The sequence below is a fragment of the Canis lupus genome, chromosome 10 (genome assembly GCF_011100685.1).
Source record: "Canis lupus familiaris isolate Mischka breed German Shepherd chromosome 10, alternate assembly UU_Cfam_GSD_1.0, whole genome shotgun sequence".
Classification (NCBI taxonomy): Eukaryota; Metazoa; Chordata; class Mammalia; order Carnivora; family Canidae; genus Canis; species Canis lupus.
This window is the reverse complement of record NC_049231.1, coordinates 63150840-63169356: the sequence shown is the minus strand read 5'-3', so window position 1 is coordinate 63169356 and position 18517 is coordinate 63150840. Positions and strand designations below refer to the sequence as shown.

The 18517-nt window shown below is 39.4% G+C and overlaps 1 protein-coding gene across 1 annotated transcript; it reads left to right on the top strand.

Moving 5' to 3' along the window:
• Window positions 1-3425: 3425 nt before the first annotated feature.
• On the top strand, window positions 3426-18337 carry CCT4 (chaperonin containing TCP1 subunit 4). The gene is made up of 14 exons (XM_038551377.1): window positions 3426-3665; window positions 6258-6310; window positions 7273-7362; window positions 8319-8427; window positions 8953-9095; window positions 10794-10915; window positions 11174-11306; window positions 12294-12433; window positions 14351-14447; window positions 14528-14638; window positions 14784-14914; window positions 15051-15285; window positions 17673-17786; window positions 18023-18337. The coding sequence occupies exons 1-14, from the start codon at window positions 3539-3541 to the stop codon at window positions 18035-18037; spliced, it is 1620 nt and encodes a 539-aa protein (XP_038407305.1). The 5' UTR covers window positions 3426-3538; the 3' UTR covers window positions 18038-18337.
• The last annotated feature ends 180 nt before the right edge of the window (window positions 18338-18517 follow it).

Here is an 18517-nt window from a genome sequence, read left to right as displayed (position 1 = left end):
TCCATCACCAGCTTCAACAAGTACTGAAACATTGTCTATCTTGTTCCAACTCTATTCCCAGTCACTTCCCCCTTACTGTTTTGAAAAATCCCAGATAGAACTCTTCATTGATAAATACTTCATTATGTTTCTCTAAAAGATAGACACTTAAAAACATAACTATTCCACATAACATACGGCTTTCTTAATAATTATTAAATATAAATCCATACTCAAACTTCTGTCTCACAAACTTCATTTTTGTGGGAAGAGGCAGCAAAGCAAGGTTTATTGAGTGATACAGTACAAAGCTCCCAAAGACAGAGGGGACCCAAGGGAGTTCCCTCAAACTTCATTTTTAAAAATTTTTTATTTATTCATGAAAGACACACAGAGAGAGGCAGAGACATAGGCAGAAGGAGAAGCAGGCTCCCCACGGGGAGCCCAATGCAGGACTTGATTCCAGGACCCCAGGATCATGACCTGAGCCAAAGGCAGATGCTCAGCCACTGAGCCACCCAGGTGCCCCAAACTTCATATTTTTTAACTGTCTGAATATTTAAGTAGTTGATTAACTAGCAAGAGACAATTAGTTTTCTTCTCCCTTGCAGAGTTGTTATTGAGACCACCATTAAGCCCCGTTTTACTAAGCTATATTGCTTGCATTATTCTTTTAATTTTTTAAGTTTATTTACTTATTAAGTAATCTCTACACCTAATATGGGGCTCAAACTCACAACCCTGAGATCAATAGTCACTCCCCCTATTAAGCCAGCCACACACCTTCATTCCTTTTTGTTAATCTGAAGTCTCTTTTAATCTATAGGTTCCCCTTCCATCTTGTTTTTGCTTTGCTTTTCTTGCAATTTAGTTGCAGGTCATTTATCCTAAAGAGTTTCTCACATTCTATATTTTATTGATTGTATCCTTGTGGGGTACCATTTAAAAAAAACATATTCTATCCTTGTAGGTCCTGTAAACCTGTAAATTAGAATTAGATCTAGGAACTTGATGAGATTCAGGTTCAATTCTTTTTTTCTTCCATTGGGAAGTATCTAATATCTGCTTGCCTCTCTTTTCATGTTGTGCTCCACATCTTGACCCCCAAGAGAACAATCATTTATCTTGCCTACAAATTTGCAAAAATTAGTATTAGTTCATTCCTATTTTTAGATAGAAAATCTGGTTTACTGAGGCACCTGGGTGGTTCAGTCAGTTAAGCATCTGCCTGCTCTCAATGTCATCAACTAATGCAAAGGAATAGATTATACATAACAATAAAAACTATGGTCTTTGGTGTGAAAACTTAAGTGAGAAAATAATACATCCCTCTCTCCTTTTCCAATCCCAACCTAGCTCAGTCATAGGGGTTTAGCAAGTGGTTCAGCATCCATCCTAGGGAAGATAACACTTACCTGGACAGATGGCCAAATACTAGTTTTATAAAATCTACTTTACAAATCATTAAAGAAATTCTATAAGGCTATTGCTATTGCCAACATTCTCATATACGCTTTGTGTCTGCTTGGCTCTGACAGGATTTTTTTCAATATCTCCATCCTTCACTGACAACAGTGCTTTGCATAGCATACAAAAGTCTGCACATTTAATAATGTAATCCCATCCTATAGACAATTACTATATATCAACACTTTTAAGCAATCAAATTTTCAGCAGTTATTTATTGGGTAAGTCCAGGGAGGTTAAAAAGTAATTCTGATCTGTCGCAGAACAATACAATATATAACTTGAAACCTTTAAGATAATTAAAGCAATTGTCTTACCCATGGGAACTGTCCCCAAAACCCAGTAATGGCATCTTCCAAATTCTGCTCTGTCCTTTATGGCTCATAGATCTACTCCTTAAAAATTAGGAGAGTCAGGGGACACCTGGGTGTCTCAGCAGTTGAGCATCTGCCTTTGGCTCAGGGCATGATCCCACGGTCTCAGGATGGAGTCCCACATCCGGCTCCCTGCAGGGAGCCTGCTTCTCCCTCTGCCTGTGTCTCTGCCTCTCTCTCTCTCTCTCTCTCTCCCTGTGTCTCTCATGAATAAATAAATCTTTAAAAAAAAATTAGGAGAGTCTAGCCTTTAGAGATCATGAAATTTAATCTTACTATTATATAGGTGAGGGAAAGGAGACCCAGAGAACTAAAATGACTTGCCCAAAATCACATAGTTAACAAGTAGCAAAACAGAATTCAAGCCAGGATTTTGCACCCCAGATAAATGCTATATTCATTGTTGCACATCAGTTGTCTTAACAAGTAATTATAGGGTACTTATGAGCTACATCATAGAAGTCTGGTTCTTTCTGAAAGCGAAATCAGCTTGGTTTCCACTTGGGTCATGATCTCCCAGGTCATAAGATGGAGCCTCCTGCGGGCTCTGCACTCAGCAGGGCCTCTGCTAGAGATTCTCTCTCCCTCTGACCCTCCCTCTGCTCGCTCTCACACGCAGGCTCTAAAATAAATAAAGCTTTTCATTTTTTTATTACTTATTTTATTGTATTTATTTATTCATGAGAGACAGAGAGGCAGAGACACAGGCAGAGGGAGAGGCAGGCTCCCCACTGGGAGCCCAATGCAGGACTCGATCCCAGGACCGAAGCATCAGGACCTGAGCCAAAGGCGGACGCTCAACCACTGAGCCACCCAGGTAAAAACAAAAACATAAAAAATAAAAACAGCCAGCATCAAAGGCATGTGGACCAGAGAGCACTTGGGAAGGTTCACCTTCTAGGGCTAACCTCCTCAAGGTGTGTAAAAGCCCCGAGCGCTCACAGGGTTAAGGGCTTTTTGCAACAACCCGTCCTTGACCATATATCCCAGGCACCCCTGCCTTATGAACGTCCCTAATAAAAAGTGTTAACAGGAGCCCGGCGGTTTAACTCATGACCTGGGAGTCGTTGCTCTCCATGGAATATACGGTTTCAATCTACTTACAGGCTGACCCGGGGCTTGGTGTTTCGTTATCAGATCGGGGGGGGGGGGGGGGAGCGCCCACTTCATGGACTTATCGTGAAGGTTAAAGGACATACAAAGGCCCAAGGTCTTAGCCATGCCCCTGGCACAGAACAACTAAACGATTGTAACTGGACCGAAAGGCTTGGGCTCCCCGTGCGTGGCTCGGGCGCGTCGCGTTAACGGAAGGACCTCGCGGCCCGCGGAGGCCCGGGCAACGCGCGAGGTGGGTGCCCAACGCCCGCCTGTAAAATCGCGGGGTGTCCGGCCTGCCTCGCAGGGGACCCCCGCCTCCCCTTGCCCATCGCGCCTGCACCCCCGGGCCCTGCGGCCAGCACTCCCGGGACACAAAGCCCCCGCCCCGGCCCCGGCCCCGGCCCCCGGCGCGCGGCGGGCAGCCCTATACGTCACGTCGGCGCGACGCCGCCCGATAGGCCCCCTCCCCGCCTCCGCCTCCGCCTCCCCCTCCTCCCGGCGCCCGCGCCGCTTTCTGGAAGCTTCGTGAAGGCGGCGGGCGCGTTCCGTCCGTCGGCGGCCGGCAGGAATCCGGGTCCATCCGTCCCTCCCAGGCCCGCGCAGACCCCGCCGAGTTGGCCATGCCCGAGAACGCGGCTCCGCGGAGCGGGGCGCCCGCCGCAGCCGCCGGCGGCCGCAGCAAAACCGCCTACCAGGACCGCGACAAGCCGGCGCAGATCCGCTTCAGCAACATCTCCGCGGCCAAAGGTACCGCTCGCGGCGTCCGGCCCGAGGCCGTGCGGGCCGAGCTCTGCGCTCCGGCCCCGGACTTGGGTTGCCAAAGCGCCTCTTCTGTTTGCCGGGATGGTCCGCGGCGAGCTTTGCTGCGCTCTGTGGGGGTCGCCGGCGCCGCCCGGTCCAGGCCCGGGCCCTGACGCCCGCAGCCTTTCGCCCTCGGCGGTTCCTCGGGCTGCCGGAGACGGCGGGCCTGGGCACCTGCCGCGGCAGCGCTGTCGTCGGTTCCCCTGCGAGAACGTCTTTTGCAAAATGCAGTTTAGGTTTCAGGTGTTCTTACGAGGATACCACGTAAAGAAGCTCTCGGCTCAACTAATGGAAAGGGGGCTGGCGCCTCGGTTGGGCGGCGCCCTTTGTCTTGGGCTGTGAGGGAGGCCTCGCTGCCGGCTGGAGCTCCCGGGAAGCCCGCTGTGCTTTTCCGCCCAGTCTGCGTGTGCAGCCGGGCCCCGCCGGCCTGGAAGTGTGGACGGCGCGTTGGCGCTGTGTTGTTCTGCAGACTAGGTCGGAGTATGATGGAGATGAAGACCCGAGCTACCGTTCTCTGTGACCGTTGCTTCGTGGCTCTGTGACCTTCGACCTCTGGCGAACGTTTCCTCACCCCTAAAATTGGGAAGGTGTTCCCTCGCTTTTTTTTCTTTTTTTAAGATTTTTATTTTTATTTCATGAGGGACCGAGAGAGAGAGAGAAGGGCAGAGACACAGGCAGAGGGAGAAGCAGGCCCCATGCAGGGAGCCCGACGTGGGACTCGATCCCGGGACCCCGGGGTCACGCCCTGGGCCGAAGGCGGTGCTAAACCGCTGAGCCACCTGGGCTGCCCTTTTTTTTTCTTTTTTTTTTTTTTTTTTTTTTTTTTAAGAGTTGTGAGAATTAAGTATAGTTGATTTGAGACAGAAGAGTCTGGAAGGAAAAATGAGAACAAAGGCCTAGAGATCTTACCTGATGCTTATTGAGCCTTATAATCCAGTTTCATTACAGTTAGAGAATAAAGTGCATGAAGATGCGAGAAGTGAGATCGGGAGGGCAGGATGGAGCGAAATCCTTTGGAAGGGCCTGGTGAGCGGAGGTCGGGTGAATTATCTGTGAACATGACCTTTTCAGTGAGAACTCAGGGGCACAACTAATTTTTTCCAAATCAGACAAAACCTAGCCAACTTGGTCAAGAAAAGTTGCTTTCGTTTAGGTGTAGTTTTGGTTTAATTCAGGGAGCCAGTTTTTTATTTAAATGTTACCTCAAAATGGTGCTCCCCCCCCCCCATCTCCCCAAATTGATCATGTAAAAACCATATAGACACACAGGAAATACTAGTTCTGGTACTGTTCGGCATGCGTCCTGTAACAGACCCTACTGTGTGCCACACAGAATGGTAGCAATCAGACACCTTTGTAGATGTAAGCAGTCTAAAATCCTTCTTTATTTTTTGGTTAGGGTGCGTTGTCCTAACTTCATGTAGACGAATGTGAGGGCAATCTTAAAGTGAGTTGGTCTGCTTGTAGAACCTGGGCCATGTGGGTCCACTAAAATCGCCTGAAAGCATAATATTGCCTGGTTAATTAGGAATAGAAGCCCAAAATTATGAAATAATTAAGTGGAAAATAACTTTTAATTATAGCAAATACTTTCATTTTGTTAAGATCTTTATTATTTACACAATAAAGGGAGGGGAATAACTTTTAATTATAGCAAATACTTTCATTTTGTTAAGATCTTTATTATTTACACAATAAAGGGAGGGGGAGTATGATGCTGGTTGTGGAGTCTACAATGATTAGGGCACAATCTCAGCCCTGTGTATATTGAGTGAGGTGGTATCTTAGGAAGGGGAAGGCCTAATTATTTGTCCTGGGCTTCTCAAAAGGGGATTTGACTTGAGTGTTCATCAAATCTAATTTCCCTTAAGTGGACTAATAAACACTCTTAAGGAGCATTAATAAGAACATGTAACGTTGGAATGGTAGACTGTGTATCCGGAGGTGTTTTATAATGTACTGATGACTAAAACCTAAATTTTGGTTTGGGTAAAGGTTTGAGGTTTTTGTTTGTTTGAGCTTATTTGGTGGCAAGGTAGAAGGTGGCAAAGGATGTTTTACTGTGGACCATCTTTAGACGAGCTTCACATTGGTGGACAAAAAACTCTTTGCCTTCAAAGATTCAATCTATAATTAGGGGAGACAGTATAGTATATTAGGAAGTCTTGCCTCCCCTGTTGCTGCTTGTGTTCTTTTAAGGAATGGAGAAAAATACAGCCTTCATTCAGAGGTCATTGTGCTTATTTTGGTACTAGAGAAGGGTTAGGTAAATCCTCAAAATTGATTCTGCCGTAGGTAGGGCGCCAGTATTCTGTATAGTGACTTTAACAACAAAAGGTGAAGTGTCCTATAATCAAAAGTGTAAGAACAAATCAAAAAAGAATAAATCAGTTTCTAGTATATTCTTAATAAATAATGAATTTTCTCTAATGGACACAGTAAATGTGTATCATATCCTGATAAGGACAAATGATATGATCATTTGAGAAGAGAAACACTTTGCTTTAAGCATCTTGATTTTTTTCCCTCTGTTTACAGCTGTTGCTGATGCTATTAGAACAAGCCTTGGACCAAAAGGAATGGATAAAATGGTAAAAAGCTGAATTATGATTATGTATTAAAATCCTATTGTCCACACTGCAGAATCTCAATAAGGGTTAAGATGTGCTGCTTAAAAAGTGTTAGAAAGGTACTTTGAGAGTTTGGAAGAATAGATTGCTTTGGGGTGAACAGGACTCCAGTATAATTTGTATTTTGTTTAATGCTTTTTATACGAATTACATTCGCAAAAGTAGTTACCTGTTGTGTTACATGGAAAATAGAGTAAGGCTATAGCTCTAAGCGCTTGAGTTAATTGTTCCTTATTGAAATAACTGTGACCCTAAATTAGTCTGTAGAATTTGACTTGTTCTTCTAGTGTGGTTGACTGGCAACATAAAACATTCCAGAGCATTCCAGTCACTTGATAAATATACCCTCAAATTCAGTGCTAATTAACATCCAAAATGAGAGATAAACAATATGAAAGATTGGATGATATACAGATCATTATTCCCTCTGGATATTTTAAAATCCATTCCCTGCTAGTAATGCTGTATAGCCTTTGTTGAAAATAATAAGACACAGATTACTGTGTTTGTAAGATTTGTATTCACTACGTTCATGGTGCAGTCTTTTTTGTAGATCCATGGTATCATTTCTTATGGATCTGAACCCAGGAGTATTAGTAATTCTTCATAGTATTATTTCTGCTCTATATTGTATATGTCTAGATTTCTTTCACTTTCAAACAAGTAAAAAAAATAGAGTAAAGCCAAGTATTTTCAGTTGTAAAATTAGACTGTTGCTGCGTGTTCTTATGTCACTATACTAATATAAGGGAAGAGAATTGGAAATGAAGCACAGCTGTAAGCTATGCAAACATAAATTAACATCTCTACTAAGAAGCTTTAAAGTTAGTAGAACTTTTAGGGTGTCATAGCACTGGGTAAAGAAAATAAAATGTTTGAAATACAGCTTTTTTAAAAAAAAAAAAAAAAACGAAATTTTGCAGATTCAAGATGGAAAAGGCGATGTGACCATTACAAATGATGGTGCCACCATTCTTAAACAGATGCAAGTGTTACATCCAGCAGCCAGAATGGTAAGTACAATTTTAGATAAGGTTTTTTTTTTTTTTAAGTATTATTGGTTTAATATTTGTAAATAAATTTGTTTTATTTGATCACATTCTATAATTTAACCATTGTAAATTCTTTATTTCTATGTTAAACAGGCATGTTTATAGGATACATTGTGTGTCTAACATTGTGTTCTTCAGAGCGAGGTTGTAATACATGAATTTCCTTGTCCACAGGAATGTGCTATATATATATATATATATATATGTATAGTTGGAGAAAAAACATGAAATGGCAAAAGTTATTAGTTCAGGGGTATTAGTTGGAAAAGAGCAATGTAATCTTAATTGTGTGCAAAAAACAAATCATGTGTCAAACATAAACAGTAAGATTTATTAAAAACAATTAACCCAAAAAAAAAAAAAACAAAACAATTAACCAATTCAACTAAGTGTAATGATGACCCTAGGGTTGAGTGAGAAGTCACCATATCTGCAAAAAGAAATTTCTATTGAAAAGTTACGTTTGATTATGTCAAGATGATTTTTGAAATGAATCAGATTATGCTTATACAGGGTCAATTCCGATAAACTTCCAAAGGACTCCAAACTGACACTTGTCTCCTAGAATGCCCTATTTTTTAGCTTCTAAGTCTACAGGGTACCTGTGGTATAACATATACACTTTCTGAGAGGAACTTCTGGTACTTGGGAAGAGAAGATTTAAAACCCATAGTCTGAACTTGAAATCATATCATAGATTCTTATAGGGAGTATATGAGCAGAATTTTGTGTGTCACAAAATATATTAATCATTTTAAAATAAAACTCAGAAATCTGAGAAATCAAGAATTAAATCATACAGGGTTGATAATCAGATTGTTTTTGACACTGATACGAAGGTCATTCTATATTTCAGTTACATGTTATTGGGTCTTCACATTTCTCATTGAGTAACTTAGCATGTTCTGTTTACTTAGCTGGTAGAGCTGTCTAAGGCACAAGATATAGAAGCAGGAGATGGCACCACATCAGTGGTCATCATTGCTGGCTCTCTCTTAGATTCCTGTACCAAGCTTCTTCAGAAAGGTAGGTAGGAGACATGATATGTTTTATTACAAATAAAGGCAAAAAAACTATTAAGTAATAGATTTGATACTTAATTTGGAATAACTAATTTTATTAGGAATTTTTAGGTTGCATTTTGCTGTGTTTATCATAGGAGTAAGATTTTTTTTTTTTTTTTAACCAGGCTTCATTTTAAATGGAATTTAATAGAATTTTGCTTTTCTAAAATAAGTTGTGGTGGTGGTACTAATCTTCGGCTCTAGATGAGATGGGTGATTTGGGAGAGGTAGTATGGGTTCTTGTTCTGGTAAATAATGCTTAATTATAATAGAGACTCTCTAGTCACTTATTTTATTTCTTACCTAGATTTGTCGTGTTTTGAAAAAGTAAAAAATTTTGTTTTCATCTTAAATACCACATGAGTGCAGAATTGATTATTCCAATCACTTAAAAATTAAGACTCTGAAATTATAATGAACAACACATTTTAAGAAATATAATAATAAATGAAGTTTATCTGTTATGATAACCAACTTTTAACAACAGGGATTCATCCAACCATCATTTCTGAGTCATTCCAGAAGGCTTTAGAAAAGGGTATAGAAATCTTGACTGACATGTCTCGACCTGTGGAACTGAGTGACAGAGAAACTTTATTAAATAGTGCTACCACTTCCTTGAACTCAAAGGTGAGACCAGTGCCTAAGGGATCATTGTATAGTTACTTTTTAAAGTTTGTTAAGATTTGTAACTCTTCAGTTGTGATTTTTTTTGATACTACACAGTTTTTTGTTTTTTGTTTTTTTTTTTTTTAAGATTTTATTCATCCATTCATGAGAGAGAGGGGCAGAGACACAGGCAGAGGGAGAAGCAGGCGAGGCAGAGACACAGGCAGAGAGAGAAGCAGGCTCCATGCAGGGAGCCCAACATGGGACTCGATCCCGGGTCTCCAGGATCCCACCCTGGGCTGAAGGCGGCGCCAAACTGCTGAACCACTGGGGCTGCCCTACTATACAGTTTATAAAGGTTAGGTCTAGAGTGTCTAGGTTACTGAAGTTATTTATATAATTGAATTAGTTCAGGTCAGATTTGCTCCTTCAAGGCTTTCAAATAAACTATCATCATTTTATAGATGGGAAAATAGATCTAGTGAAATTAAAACTAATCCAAGACCTATCAGTAAGGGATAAGCAAAGATTGGAACCCAGGACAGGTTTGCCCACCCATGGTCCCTCTTAACTAATAATCAATGATGTTTTCTTAGTTTTCAATTTTATTTATTTATTTATTTATTTATTTATTTATTTATTTATTTATGATAGTCACACGGGGTGGGGGGTGCGGGCAGAGACACAGGCAGAGGGAGAAGCAGGCTCCATGTATCGGGAGCCCGACATGGGATTCAATCCCGGGTCTCCAGGATCGCGCCCTGGGCCAAAGCAGGCACTAAACCGCTGTGCCACCAGGGATCCCCAGTTTTCAAATTTAAAGCATTGGTTGTTTTTTTTTTTTTTTTTTATTATTTCTTGCATACTTCATGTTTTTTGTTTCCTATCATGTCCTGTGTCCCCCCTCCCATTTTCTCATCAGTATTGTATTGAACATTCATGTTCTTCCAGTGTTAGGTGGAGAGCTAGATAGTGTTAGTGACATACATGTTTTTAATTTCTCCAGATCTTATATAGACAGAATAGTGAGGTTAACAAGCATTGGTCATAGAGCCTAGACTGCTTGGGTTTAGTGCTAGGTTCATCACTTGACTAAACTTGTGACTCTGAATTTCTTCATCAAGATTGAAGGAGGGGACGCCTGGGTTGAGCGTCTGCCTTTGGCTTAGGGCATGATCTTGGGGTCCTGGGATCAAGTCCCACATCAGGCTCCCTGCAAGGAGCCTGCTTCTCCCTCGGCCTGTGTCTCTGCCTCTCTCTGTGTGTGTCTCATGAATTAATAAAATCTTAAAGATTGAAGGAGCATATAAACGTAAAGAGCTAAGACCACACTAAGAGCTTAGTAAGTATTAGCCAGTAGTTATTTTTATTAGCCCCTCAGTATTAAGGGTGGACATCTATAGCATTTGGTCACAAATTCATTTTAGATAAGAAACATCTATGTATGATTTGATTTTTGGATTTACTATGGAATTACGAGTAATCTAGGTAGTTCCATCTAGGATGTTAATAAAATAGGAAAACAAATCTCCATATTTTGTGCCCTTGGTGACTAATGACTTAGAGTGGAAAAGACAGTTCATAGGGAATGTTGTCTCGTGTTGTCCCACTCTCCCCCTGCCACCTGAAAAAAGTGATTACTTCTTGAAGATGTTTGTCGTTAAAGAACTAGGACTTTTTCTGTTGTGAGGCTGATTTTATTATTTTTTTTAATTCTAGGTTGTGTCTCAGTATTCAAGTCTGCTTTCTCCAATGAGTGTAAATGCAGTGATGAAAGTTATTGACCCAGCCACGGCTACTAGTGTAGATCTTAGAGACATTAAAATAGTTAAGAAACTTGGGTAAGCATTTCTAATTATAATTTTAATAAAAATTAACTTAAGAACTGGTATTAATGTAAAAATCTCAGGAATTTGTTTATATTTCATTATGATGGCAAGGCCATCTTCTAGTATGATCAAACAAGTTCAGGAATTGGGGAAATAATACATGGGAGGCTCACATTTTTATCGGACTGGTGATTTTTAATCTGTTGGCAATCTCTTAATCTCTGATTTCTACCCTTTTAACTGTCTACTGCTTGTTTGCTTTTTTCTTAGTGGGACAATTGATGACTGTGAGCTGGTAGAAGGGCTGGTACTTACTCAGAAGGTGGCAAATTCTGGCATAACTAGAGTTGAAAAGGCTAAGATTGGGCTTATTCAGTTTTGCTTATCTGCTCCCAAAACGGATGTAAGTAAAACCAAATGAAACTGGTTCCTTGTAATGTGTGTGATGTTCTAATAGCTCAGACCTTTGTTCATTATTATAAAAATAAAATACTGTTAATAGTGATAAAAACCATAGATTTCAAAAGGAAATGGTAAGATTGAGGCAAAAATAGAAATTGTTGGATACCAGACAGGACAGATCTATACCTTCAATTGGCTATTGTTGAAATTGAGCATTGACAGCATAGGTGAAGGCAAATAACAATAGGGGTACTGTGTATGAAAAAATGAAAAACTCTGTAAGTTAGAGTGTAAGTGGATTTCCAGATTCTTTGTAGGTTTCTGGAAAATCTCCACCCATCCTATAGCAGCGGGCAGATCTCTAGTCCTACATTTGCACAAATGAAACTCGAAAACAGCTTACTATTTATACTTTAAATAAATGTTTTTAAAGGTATTTTCATATCTTTTAATCATAAATGCTATTTCCAAAAGGGAGTGGCTTATCTTGTCACTTCATTAAGAATTGCTCTTTTCTTACGTCATTTTGAGAAACGGGTTTCCTGTTGATTCATGTTTCCCAAAAGTTCAACCATTAGAAAAATTTATGTTGTTTTATAGACCTTTGATTAATAAGATTTTTCCCTGGTACCTCCTTTCAGCATACCAGTTTTTATAACAAGCCATAGAGTTAAAAGGGTGCAATTGAAATTACTTCAGTGATGCATATAATTGTATGAAGAAAATTGACATAGTCAGGAAATAGGATAATCATTTTACAATTACCAAAAATGTGCTTGCAAAAAATATAAACAAGACAACAGGGTGTATAGATGAACGTTAAAGGTTGGTGTGTGTTCATCCTCTTAGATCTTTTCTGTGTATGTCTGTATAGTTTATTATTAGATATTTGGTTGGATTTACATGATACATAATATTTTCTTTAAATGTCTCCTTTTCACTTAAAAACTCTTACAATGCAATTTATTAATATCTTTTTTTTCAACAGATGGATAATCAAATTGTAGTTTCTGACTATGTCCAGATGGATCGAGTGCTTCGGGAGGAGAGAGCCTATATCCTCAATTTAGTGAAGCAAATTAAAAAAACAGGATGTAATGTCCTCCTCATACAGAAGTCTATCCTGAGGTATGGGGCTATTTTGTTCACCTTTTAATGACTATTTATTTTGGATCCTCTAGCAGTTTCTTAGGAAACATTTGGAGTGGGTAAATCACTAGAAATCTAGAATGAATCTACATTTTGAGACATTACTGTATTCTGATGAATCCTCTTAAAGTGAGTTCTCTTCCCATTGTGATAATTTAAATGTGTGGAATATACAGTTGACCTTTGAGCAACTCAGGTTTGAACTGTGTGGGTCAACTTTATGTGGATATTTTCAACAGTACTATAAATGTATTTTCCTCATGGTTTTGTTTTTTTTTTTGTTTTTTTTTTTTCCCCCAAAGCTTCCCTCATGGTTTTTTAAGTTTTATTTATTTAAGTAATCTTTATATCCGACATTGGCCTGGAACTCATGACCCTGAAATCAAGAGTCGATTTATTCTTCCAACTAAGCCAGCCAGGCTGGTGCCTCTCCTCGTGGTTTTCTTAACGTTTTCCTTTCCTTAGTTTTATTATAAGAATAGAGCATATAATACACGCAACATACAAAATATTGGTTAACTGTTATCAGTAAGACTTTGGTCAACAGGTTATTAGTAGTTTTGGGGAAGTCAAAATGTATGCATATTTTTGAGTGGAGAGAGGGAGGTGATCCCCCTACGTGTTGTTCCAGGGTCAACAGTATATTCTTTATAGACCAAGATCCTAAATATCAAGCAAATGGAATGCTTTGTTTTTTAAAAGGTTAGTTTGGTCTAGAATTTAACTACCTGAGAGAGTCTTTTATTTAAACACCCATGAAATTGCTTGCCTTGAAATTTAGAAGTTCTTTGAAGGGAATGTAGAATCATTCATAGATTGAATTTTCCGAAGTTTGAATTGAGAATTGATCTTTTTTTTTTCTTTAATGTTTTCTTCAAGTAAGTAGACACATTCCCTTGTGCTTTATTAATAGTGTTATGCCAGAAAGTACTATGGGTGATCATTTTATATAGAAACCTTGACAAATAGGACGCCTTGATGAAGGGTTAGATTACCTGGTTCTACCAAGTCATAGCATAGGTAGTGACCTTAAGTAGCCGTTCTCAAATTTTAGGTAGCTTATCTATAAAAACAGAGATCGTAATATTCACCCCCTCCAATGTCACAAGGTTTCCCAGAGGTTTGTTCCAGATAATTTGAGAGAAAGCATAAATTTGTAGTGTCTTGAATTACATACTTCTAAATTCATGAAATATGGATAAAGTTTTAACTATTAAAGATATACTAGTTTAGTATTAAAAACTATGACAATTTGCGCAGCCTGGGTGGCTCAGCGATTTAGCACCGCCTGCAGCCCAGGGCATGATCCTGGAGACCTGGGATCAAGTTCCACATCAGGCTCCCTACATGGAGCCTGCTTCTCCCTCTGCCTGTGTCTTTGCCTCTCTCTCTGTGTGTCTCATGAATAAATAAAATCCTAAAAAAAAGAAAAAAAAAACTGACAATTTTTGTGTCTTTTACAAATAGTGTTGCTGGGGTCCATTTGAATATTATCCATTGGAAACGTTCAAAGTTTAGAGCTCATAAACTTGGTAAACCAACATATAAAGCATATTCCTTCACAAATACTTTGTTATTCATCATTTAAACAATAAAATGACAAAGCTTAAAAAGCAGTTGAATAGCGAGTTTTTTTTTTTATTTTATTTATTTTTTATTTATTTTTTTTTTTTTAATTTTTTATTCATTTATGATAGTCACAGAGAGAGAGCGAGAGAGAGAGGCAGAGAGAGAAGCAGGCTCCATGCACCGGGAGCCTGATGTGGGATTCGATCCCAGATCTCCAGGATCGCGCCCTGGACCAAAGGCAGGCGCCAAACCGCTGCGCCACCCAGGGATCCCGCGGGTTTTTTTTTAATTTAGCAATGACATTAATCACCGATTTTTGTATTTTAGAGATGCTCTTAGTGATCTTGCATTACATTTCCTGAACAAGATGAAGATTATGGTGGTTAAGGATATTGAAAGAGAAGACATTGAATTCATTTGTAAGGTAAAATATTCCTAGCACCTGTTTGAGAATATCCAATAATCAATTCTTGTATTAATCTGTGGGTTTGATATTTTTCCCAGACAATTGGAACCAAGCCAGTTGCTCATATTGACCAATTCACTGCTGATATGCTGGGATCGGCTGAGTTAGCTGAGGAGGTCAATTTAAATGGTTCTGGCAAACTGCTTAAGGTAAAGTTTGTAATAAAGCATTTATTTACTTGGGGGTTTTGTTTTATTTATTTTTTTGTTTGTTTTTTGTTTTGTTTTGTTTCTTTGTTTTGTTTGTTTTAATCCTCATTTTAAATATACCTAATCTGGAATTTGTTTACTAAAGATTACAGGCTGTACAAGCCCCGGAAAAACAGTTACAATTGTTGTTCGTGGATCTAACAAATTGGTGATTGAAGAAGCTGAGCGCTCTATTCATGATGCCCTATGTGTTATTCGCTGTTTAGTGAAGAAGAGGTAATAAAAGTTACTGATTACCATTTTGAACATTGACGTTTTTATATTTTGACTATTTTTAAGGTAGAAGTAGTAAGTTATTAGACATAGCTTCCTGTTAGATAAAATAAACTAAAAATGTATTTGTGAATTTCAGAGCTCTTATTGCAGGAGGTGGTGCTCCAGAGATAGAATTGGCCCTGCGGTTAACTGAATATTCACGAACATTGAGTGGCATGGAATCCTACTGCGTTCGTGCTTTTGCAGATGCTATGGAAGTCATTCCATCTACACTAGCTGAAAATGCTGGCCTGAATCCCATTTCTACAGTAACAGAACTAAGAAACCGACATGCCCAAGGAGAAAAAACTACCGGCATAAATGTCCGAAAGGTAATAATTGAATTCTTAATTATTGCAGAAAATGTTGATTAAAACGTTAAAAGCTTCATAAATGTCTGCTGAATGAAAAGGTGGTGTGGGTTTTTTGGTTTTTGGCTCTTTTTTGGTGCACAGCAAAGCAAGGTTTACTGAGTTGATAGTAAAGTTTATTGAATGATAGAGTACAGAGCTCCCAAAAAGGGAGGAGACTCTAAGGGTTTCCTGAGTGAAAAGCATTTTAATTAAAAGTAATCTTAGGGGGTGCCTGGGTGGCTCAGTTGATTAAGCATCCAATTCTTGATTTTGGCTCAGGTCATGATCTCAGGGTGATGGGATCGAGACCTTTGTTGGGCTCCCTTCTCAGTGGAGAGTTAGCTTGAGATTCTCTCTCTCCCTCTGCCCCTGCCCCCTGAACTTTTTCAAAGAAAATAATTTTTTATTTTTATTTTTTTTATTTTTTTAGTAATCTTGGGTTTAGAGGTGCCTGGCTGGCTCTATCAGAAAAGCATATGACTCTTGGTCTCCAGGTTGAGAGTTCAAGCCCCATATTAGGTGCAGAAATGACTTTATTTTTTTAAATTATTTAACAAGAGTACAAATTGGGGGAGCAGCAGCCAGCAGAGGGAGAGGGAGAAGCAGGCTCACTGCTGAGCAAGGAGCCCACTGCAAGACCTGGTCCCAGCACCCTGGGATCATGACCTGAGCCCAAGGCAGATGCTTAACCGACTGAACCACCACCCAGGCGCCCTGTAGAGATTACTTTTTTTTTTTTTTTTTTAAGATTTTATTGATTTATAAAAGAGAGAGGGCAGAGACATAGGCAGAGGGAGAAAGAAGCAGGCTCCCTGCAGGAAGGCCTGATGTGGGATTCAATCCCTAGACCCTGGGATCACTACCTGAGCCAAAGGCCGACTCTCAAATGCTGAAACCACCCAGGTGCCCCTCCTTTTTTTTTATTTTTTTATTTTTTTTAAGTAATCTTGGATCCAAATGTGAGAATTGCAGATTAATTTATGCCATTGAATAAGAATGAAGATGATGTCTTAAGTGAAAAGTATTATTTGTTCATTAACACTGCTATTTATTGATTGTGTAACTCTTAGTTATTTAAGTCTGTGCTTCAGTTTCCTTGGTTGTTAAAAGGGACAACTCATAGTTCCTTCAAAGCCTGTTGTTAGGATTAAATATATTACCAACCAGAAGGCTCTTACTAAAGTTGCCTGGCGTAAGCACTACATAAATATAATTAACTGTTCTGTTGTTGTGGCCAGCAGCCTAGTATAATTGTGTAAGGTAAACACAGCCGTAATAACCTTCACTTTTGTATTAGTGCTTTATATTGAAGAGAGAGACAATACATAATGGAAAATAACAGAGTCCAAGGTAATATTTTTTAAGTGATCTAGAACTCCAAAGGAAAGGCACTGCCTGCTTAGGGAAAGCTTTATGATAATGCAACTTTAATAGGGGGCATGAGGAAATTTCAGGTGGAGAAGCAAAAGTTTTATGTGAAAGGGCTCATTTTGTCTAGAGGGTTATATGTTGGCATTATAGTGGAGTTGAAGGTTGGAAATCTCACAGAAGAACTAGAATGAGGAGGCCTTTGAGTATTGGGGCAGTTATGAGGGAGTTTTGTTTTTATTTTGTTTTTATTCCAGTAGTTGGGAGCTACTGATGTTTTTTTTAACCAAGAGGTTAAGATGATGAAAAAGTATTTTAAGGAGGGAAGACTGGAAGCACGGTTGTTGCCCATTATGGCCACAATAACATAATGCAATAATCCAGAGAGAAGGTGGACTAAGATAATGGCAGTAACAATTTAAAAATGGGATTTGAGAGAGGTACAAAGGCAGAACAGACCAGACTTAACTATATTCAGAATTGGGGTTCAGGGATGACTTGAGCATTAAAGATATCACTTTTTTTTTTTAAGATTTTATTTATTTATTTATTCATGAGAGACACACACACAGAAAGAGGGAGAGAGGCAGAGACACAGGCAGAGGGAGAAGCAGGCTCTATGCAGGGAGCCTTACGTGGGGCTCAGCCCCGGGTCTCCAGGATCAGGTCCTAAGCTGAAGGCGGTACAAAACCGCAGAGCCACCCGGGCTGCTCAGATGTCACAATTTTTAATTAGTATGAGATCATCTACCTAATTTTTGCTTGGGTAATTTAAAGATAATTAGAAGTTGTTTTGGGGTTAGGACTAGGGAAATCTAATATTAATTCAGTTTTTCCACATTTTAGTTAAATACAACCTACAATATGCAGAAGGGCTTAGCAGAGAGTATTGACTTTTGACTAGAGCAAAGGAAAACTAGGTTGGAAAGGCATGTCATACTCGTAGCAGTGTAGTTGTGTGATTACAGACACTAAATGCAACTTATGCTATTTGGCAGGGTGGTATTTCCAACATTTTGGAGGAACTGGTTGTCCAGCCTTTGTTGGTTTCAGTCAGTGCACTGACTCTAGCAACTGAAACCGTCCGGAGCATTCTGAAAATTGATGATGTGGTAAGTATAAATAGGTTGTGAATTTCCCTACAGGTCAAAAAGGCATATATTTTTTTAAGAGTTTTAAGGAGGGGAGCAGGGTGGTGAATACTACTTTGCTGGTCATCAAGGTGATAACAGTTCATACTTTTACAGTCTTTTCTCACTTGTAAAAATAGGGGTGATTTGGTAATTGCTCTTTCATCATTAAAATTCTATCATTACAAGTTGTAGAACTCAAGTTTTTTTCTTTTCAGGTAAATACTCGGTAATCGGATTAACACCGGTCAACTGGTGCTGCTGTGGCCACTAACAGTGCATCTGGAGTGGAAGATCACCTTGGTGTTCTTGCTGTTTGGAAGATTTGTTTCCTTTACGAATCCCTAGGCCTGGTCTTCCAGTGGCACTTGCTTGAAAAATTGTATTGATACAACTTGATTAAAATATTAAATGTTTGATTTCAAAAGGCAGATTAATTTATTGGCCCTTGTCCCCCAACAGTCTGTTACTTCTGATATTCTTAAAAAACCTGTGTAAGAAGAGAAAAAAATGAATTCACATTTGCCTGTTGACTTTCTTGGGTCTCAATCCTGAGTTCTTAAAGTTTTGTGGGGTGTTGTTTTTTCTTATGGAAGTATTGAGAATTTTTAAATGACCCAGTCTGCTCCTCACTCTGATAAATCCCCATTCACACAAAAATATCAAAATGATAATATCCACTGTTTTAAAAATTAACAGTATAGAGGGCACCT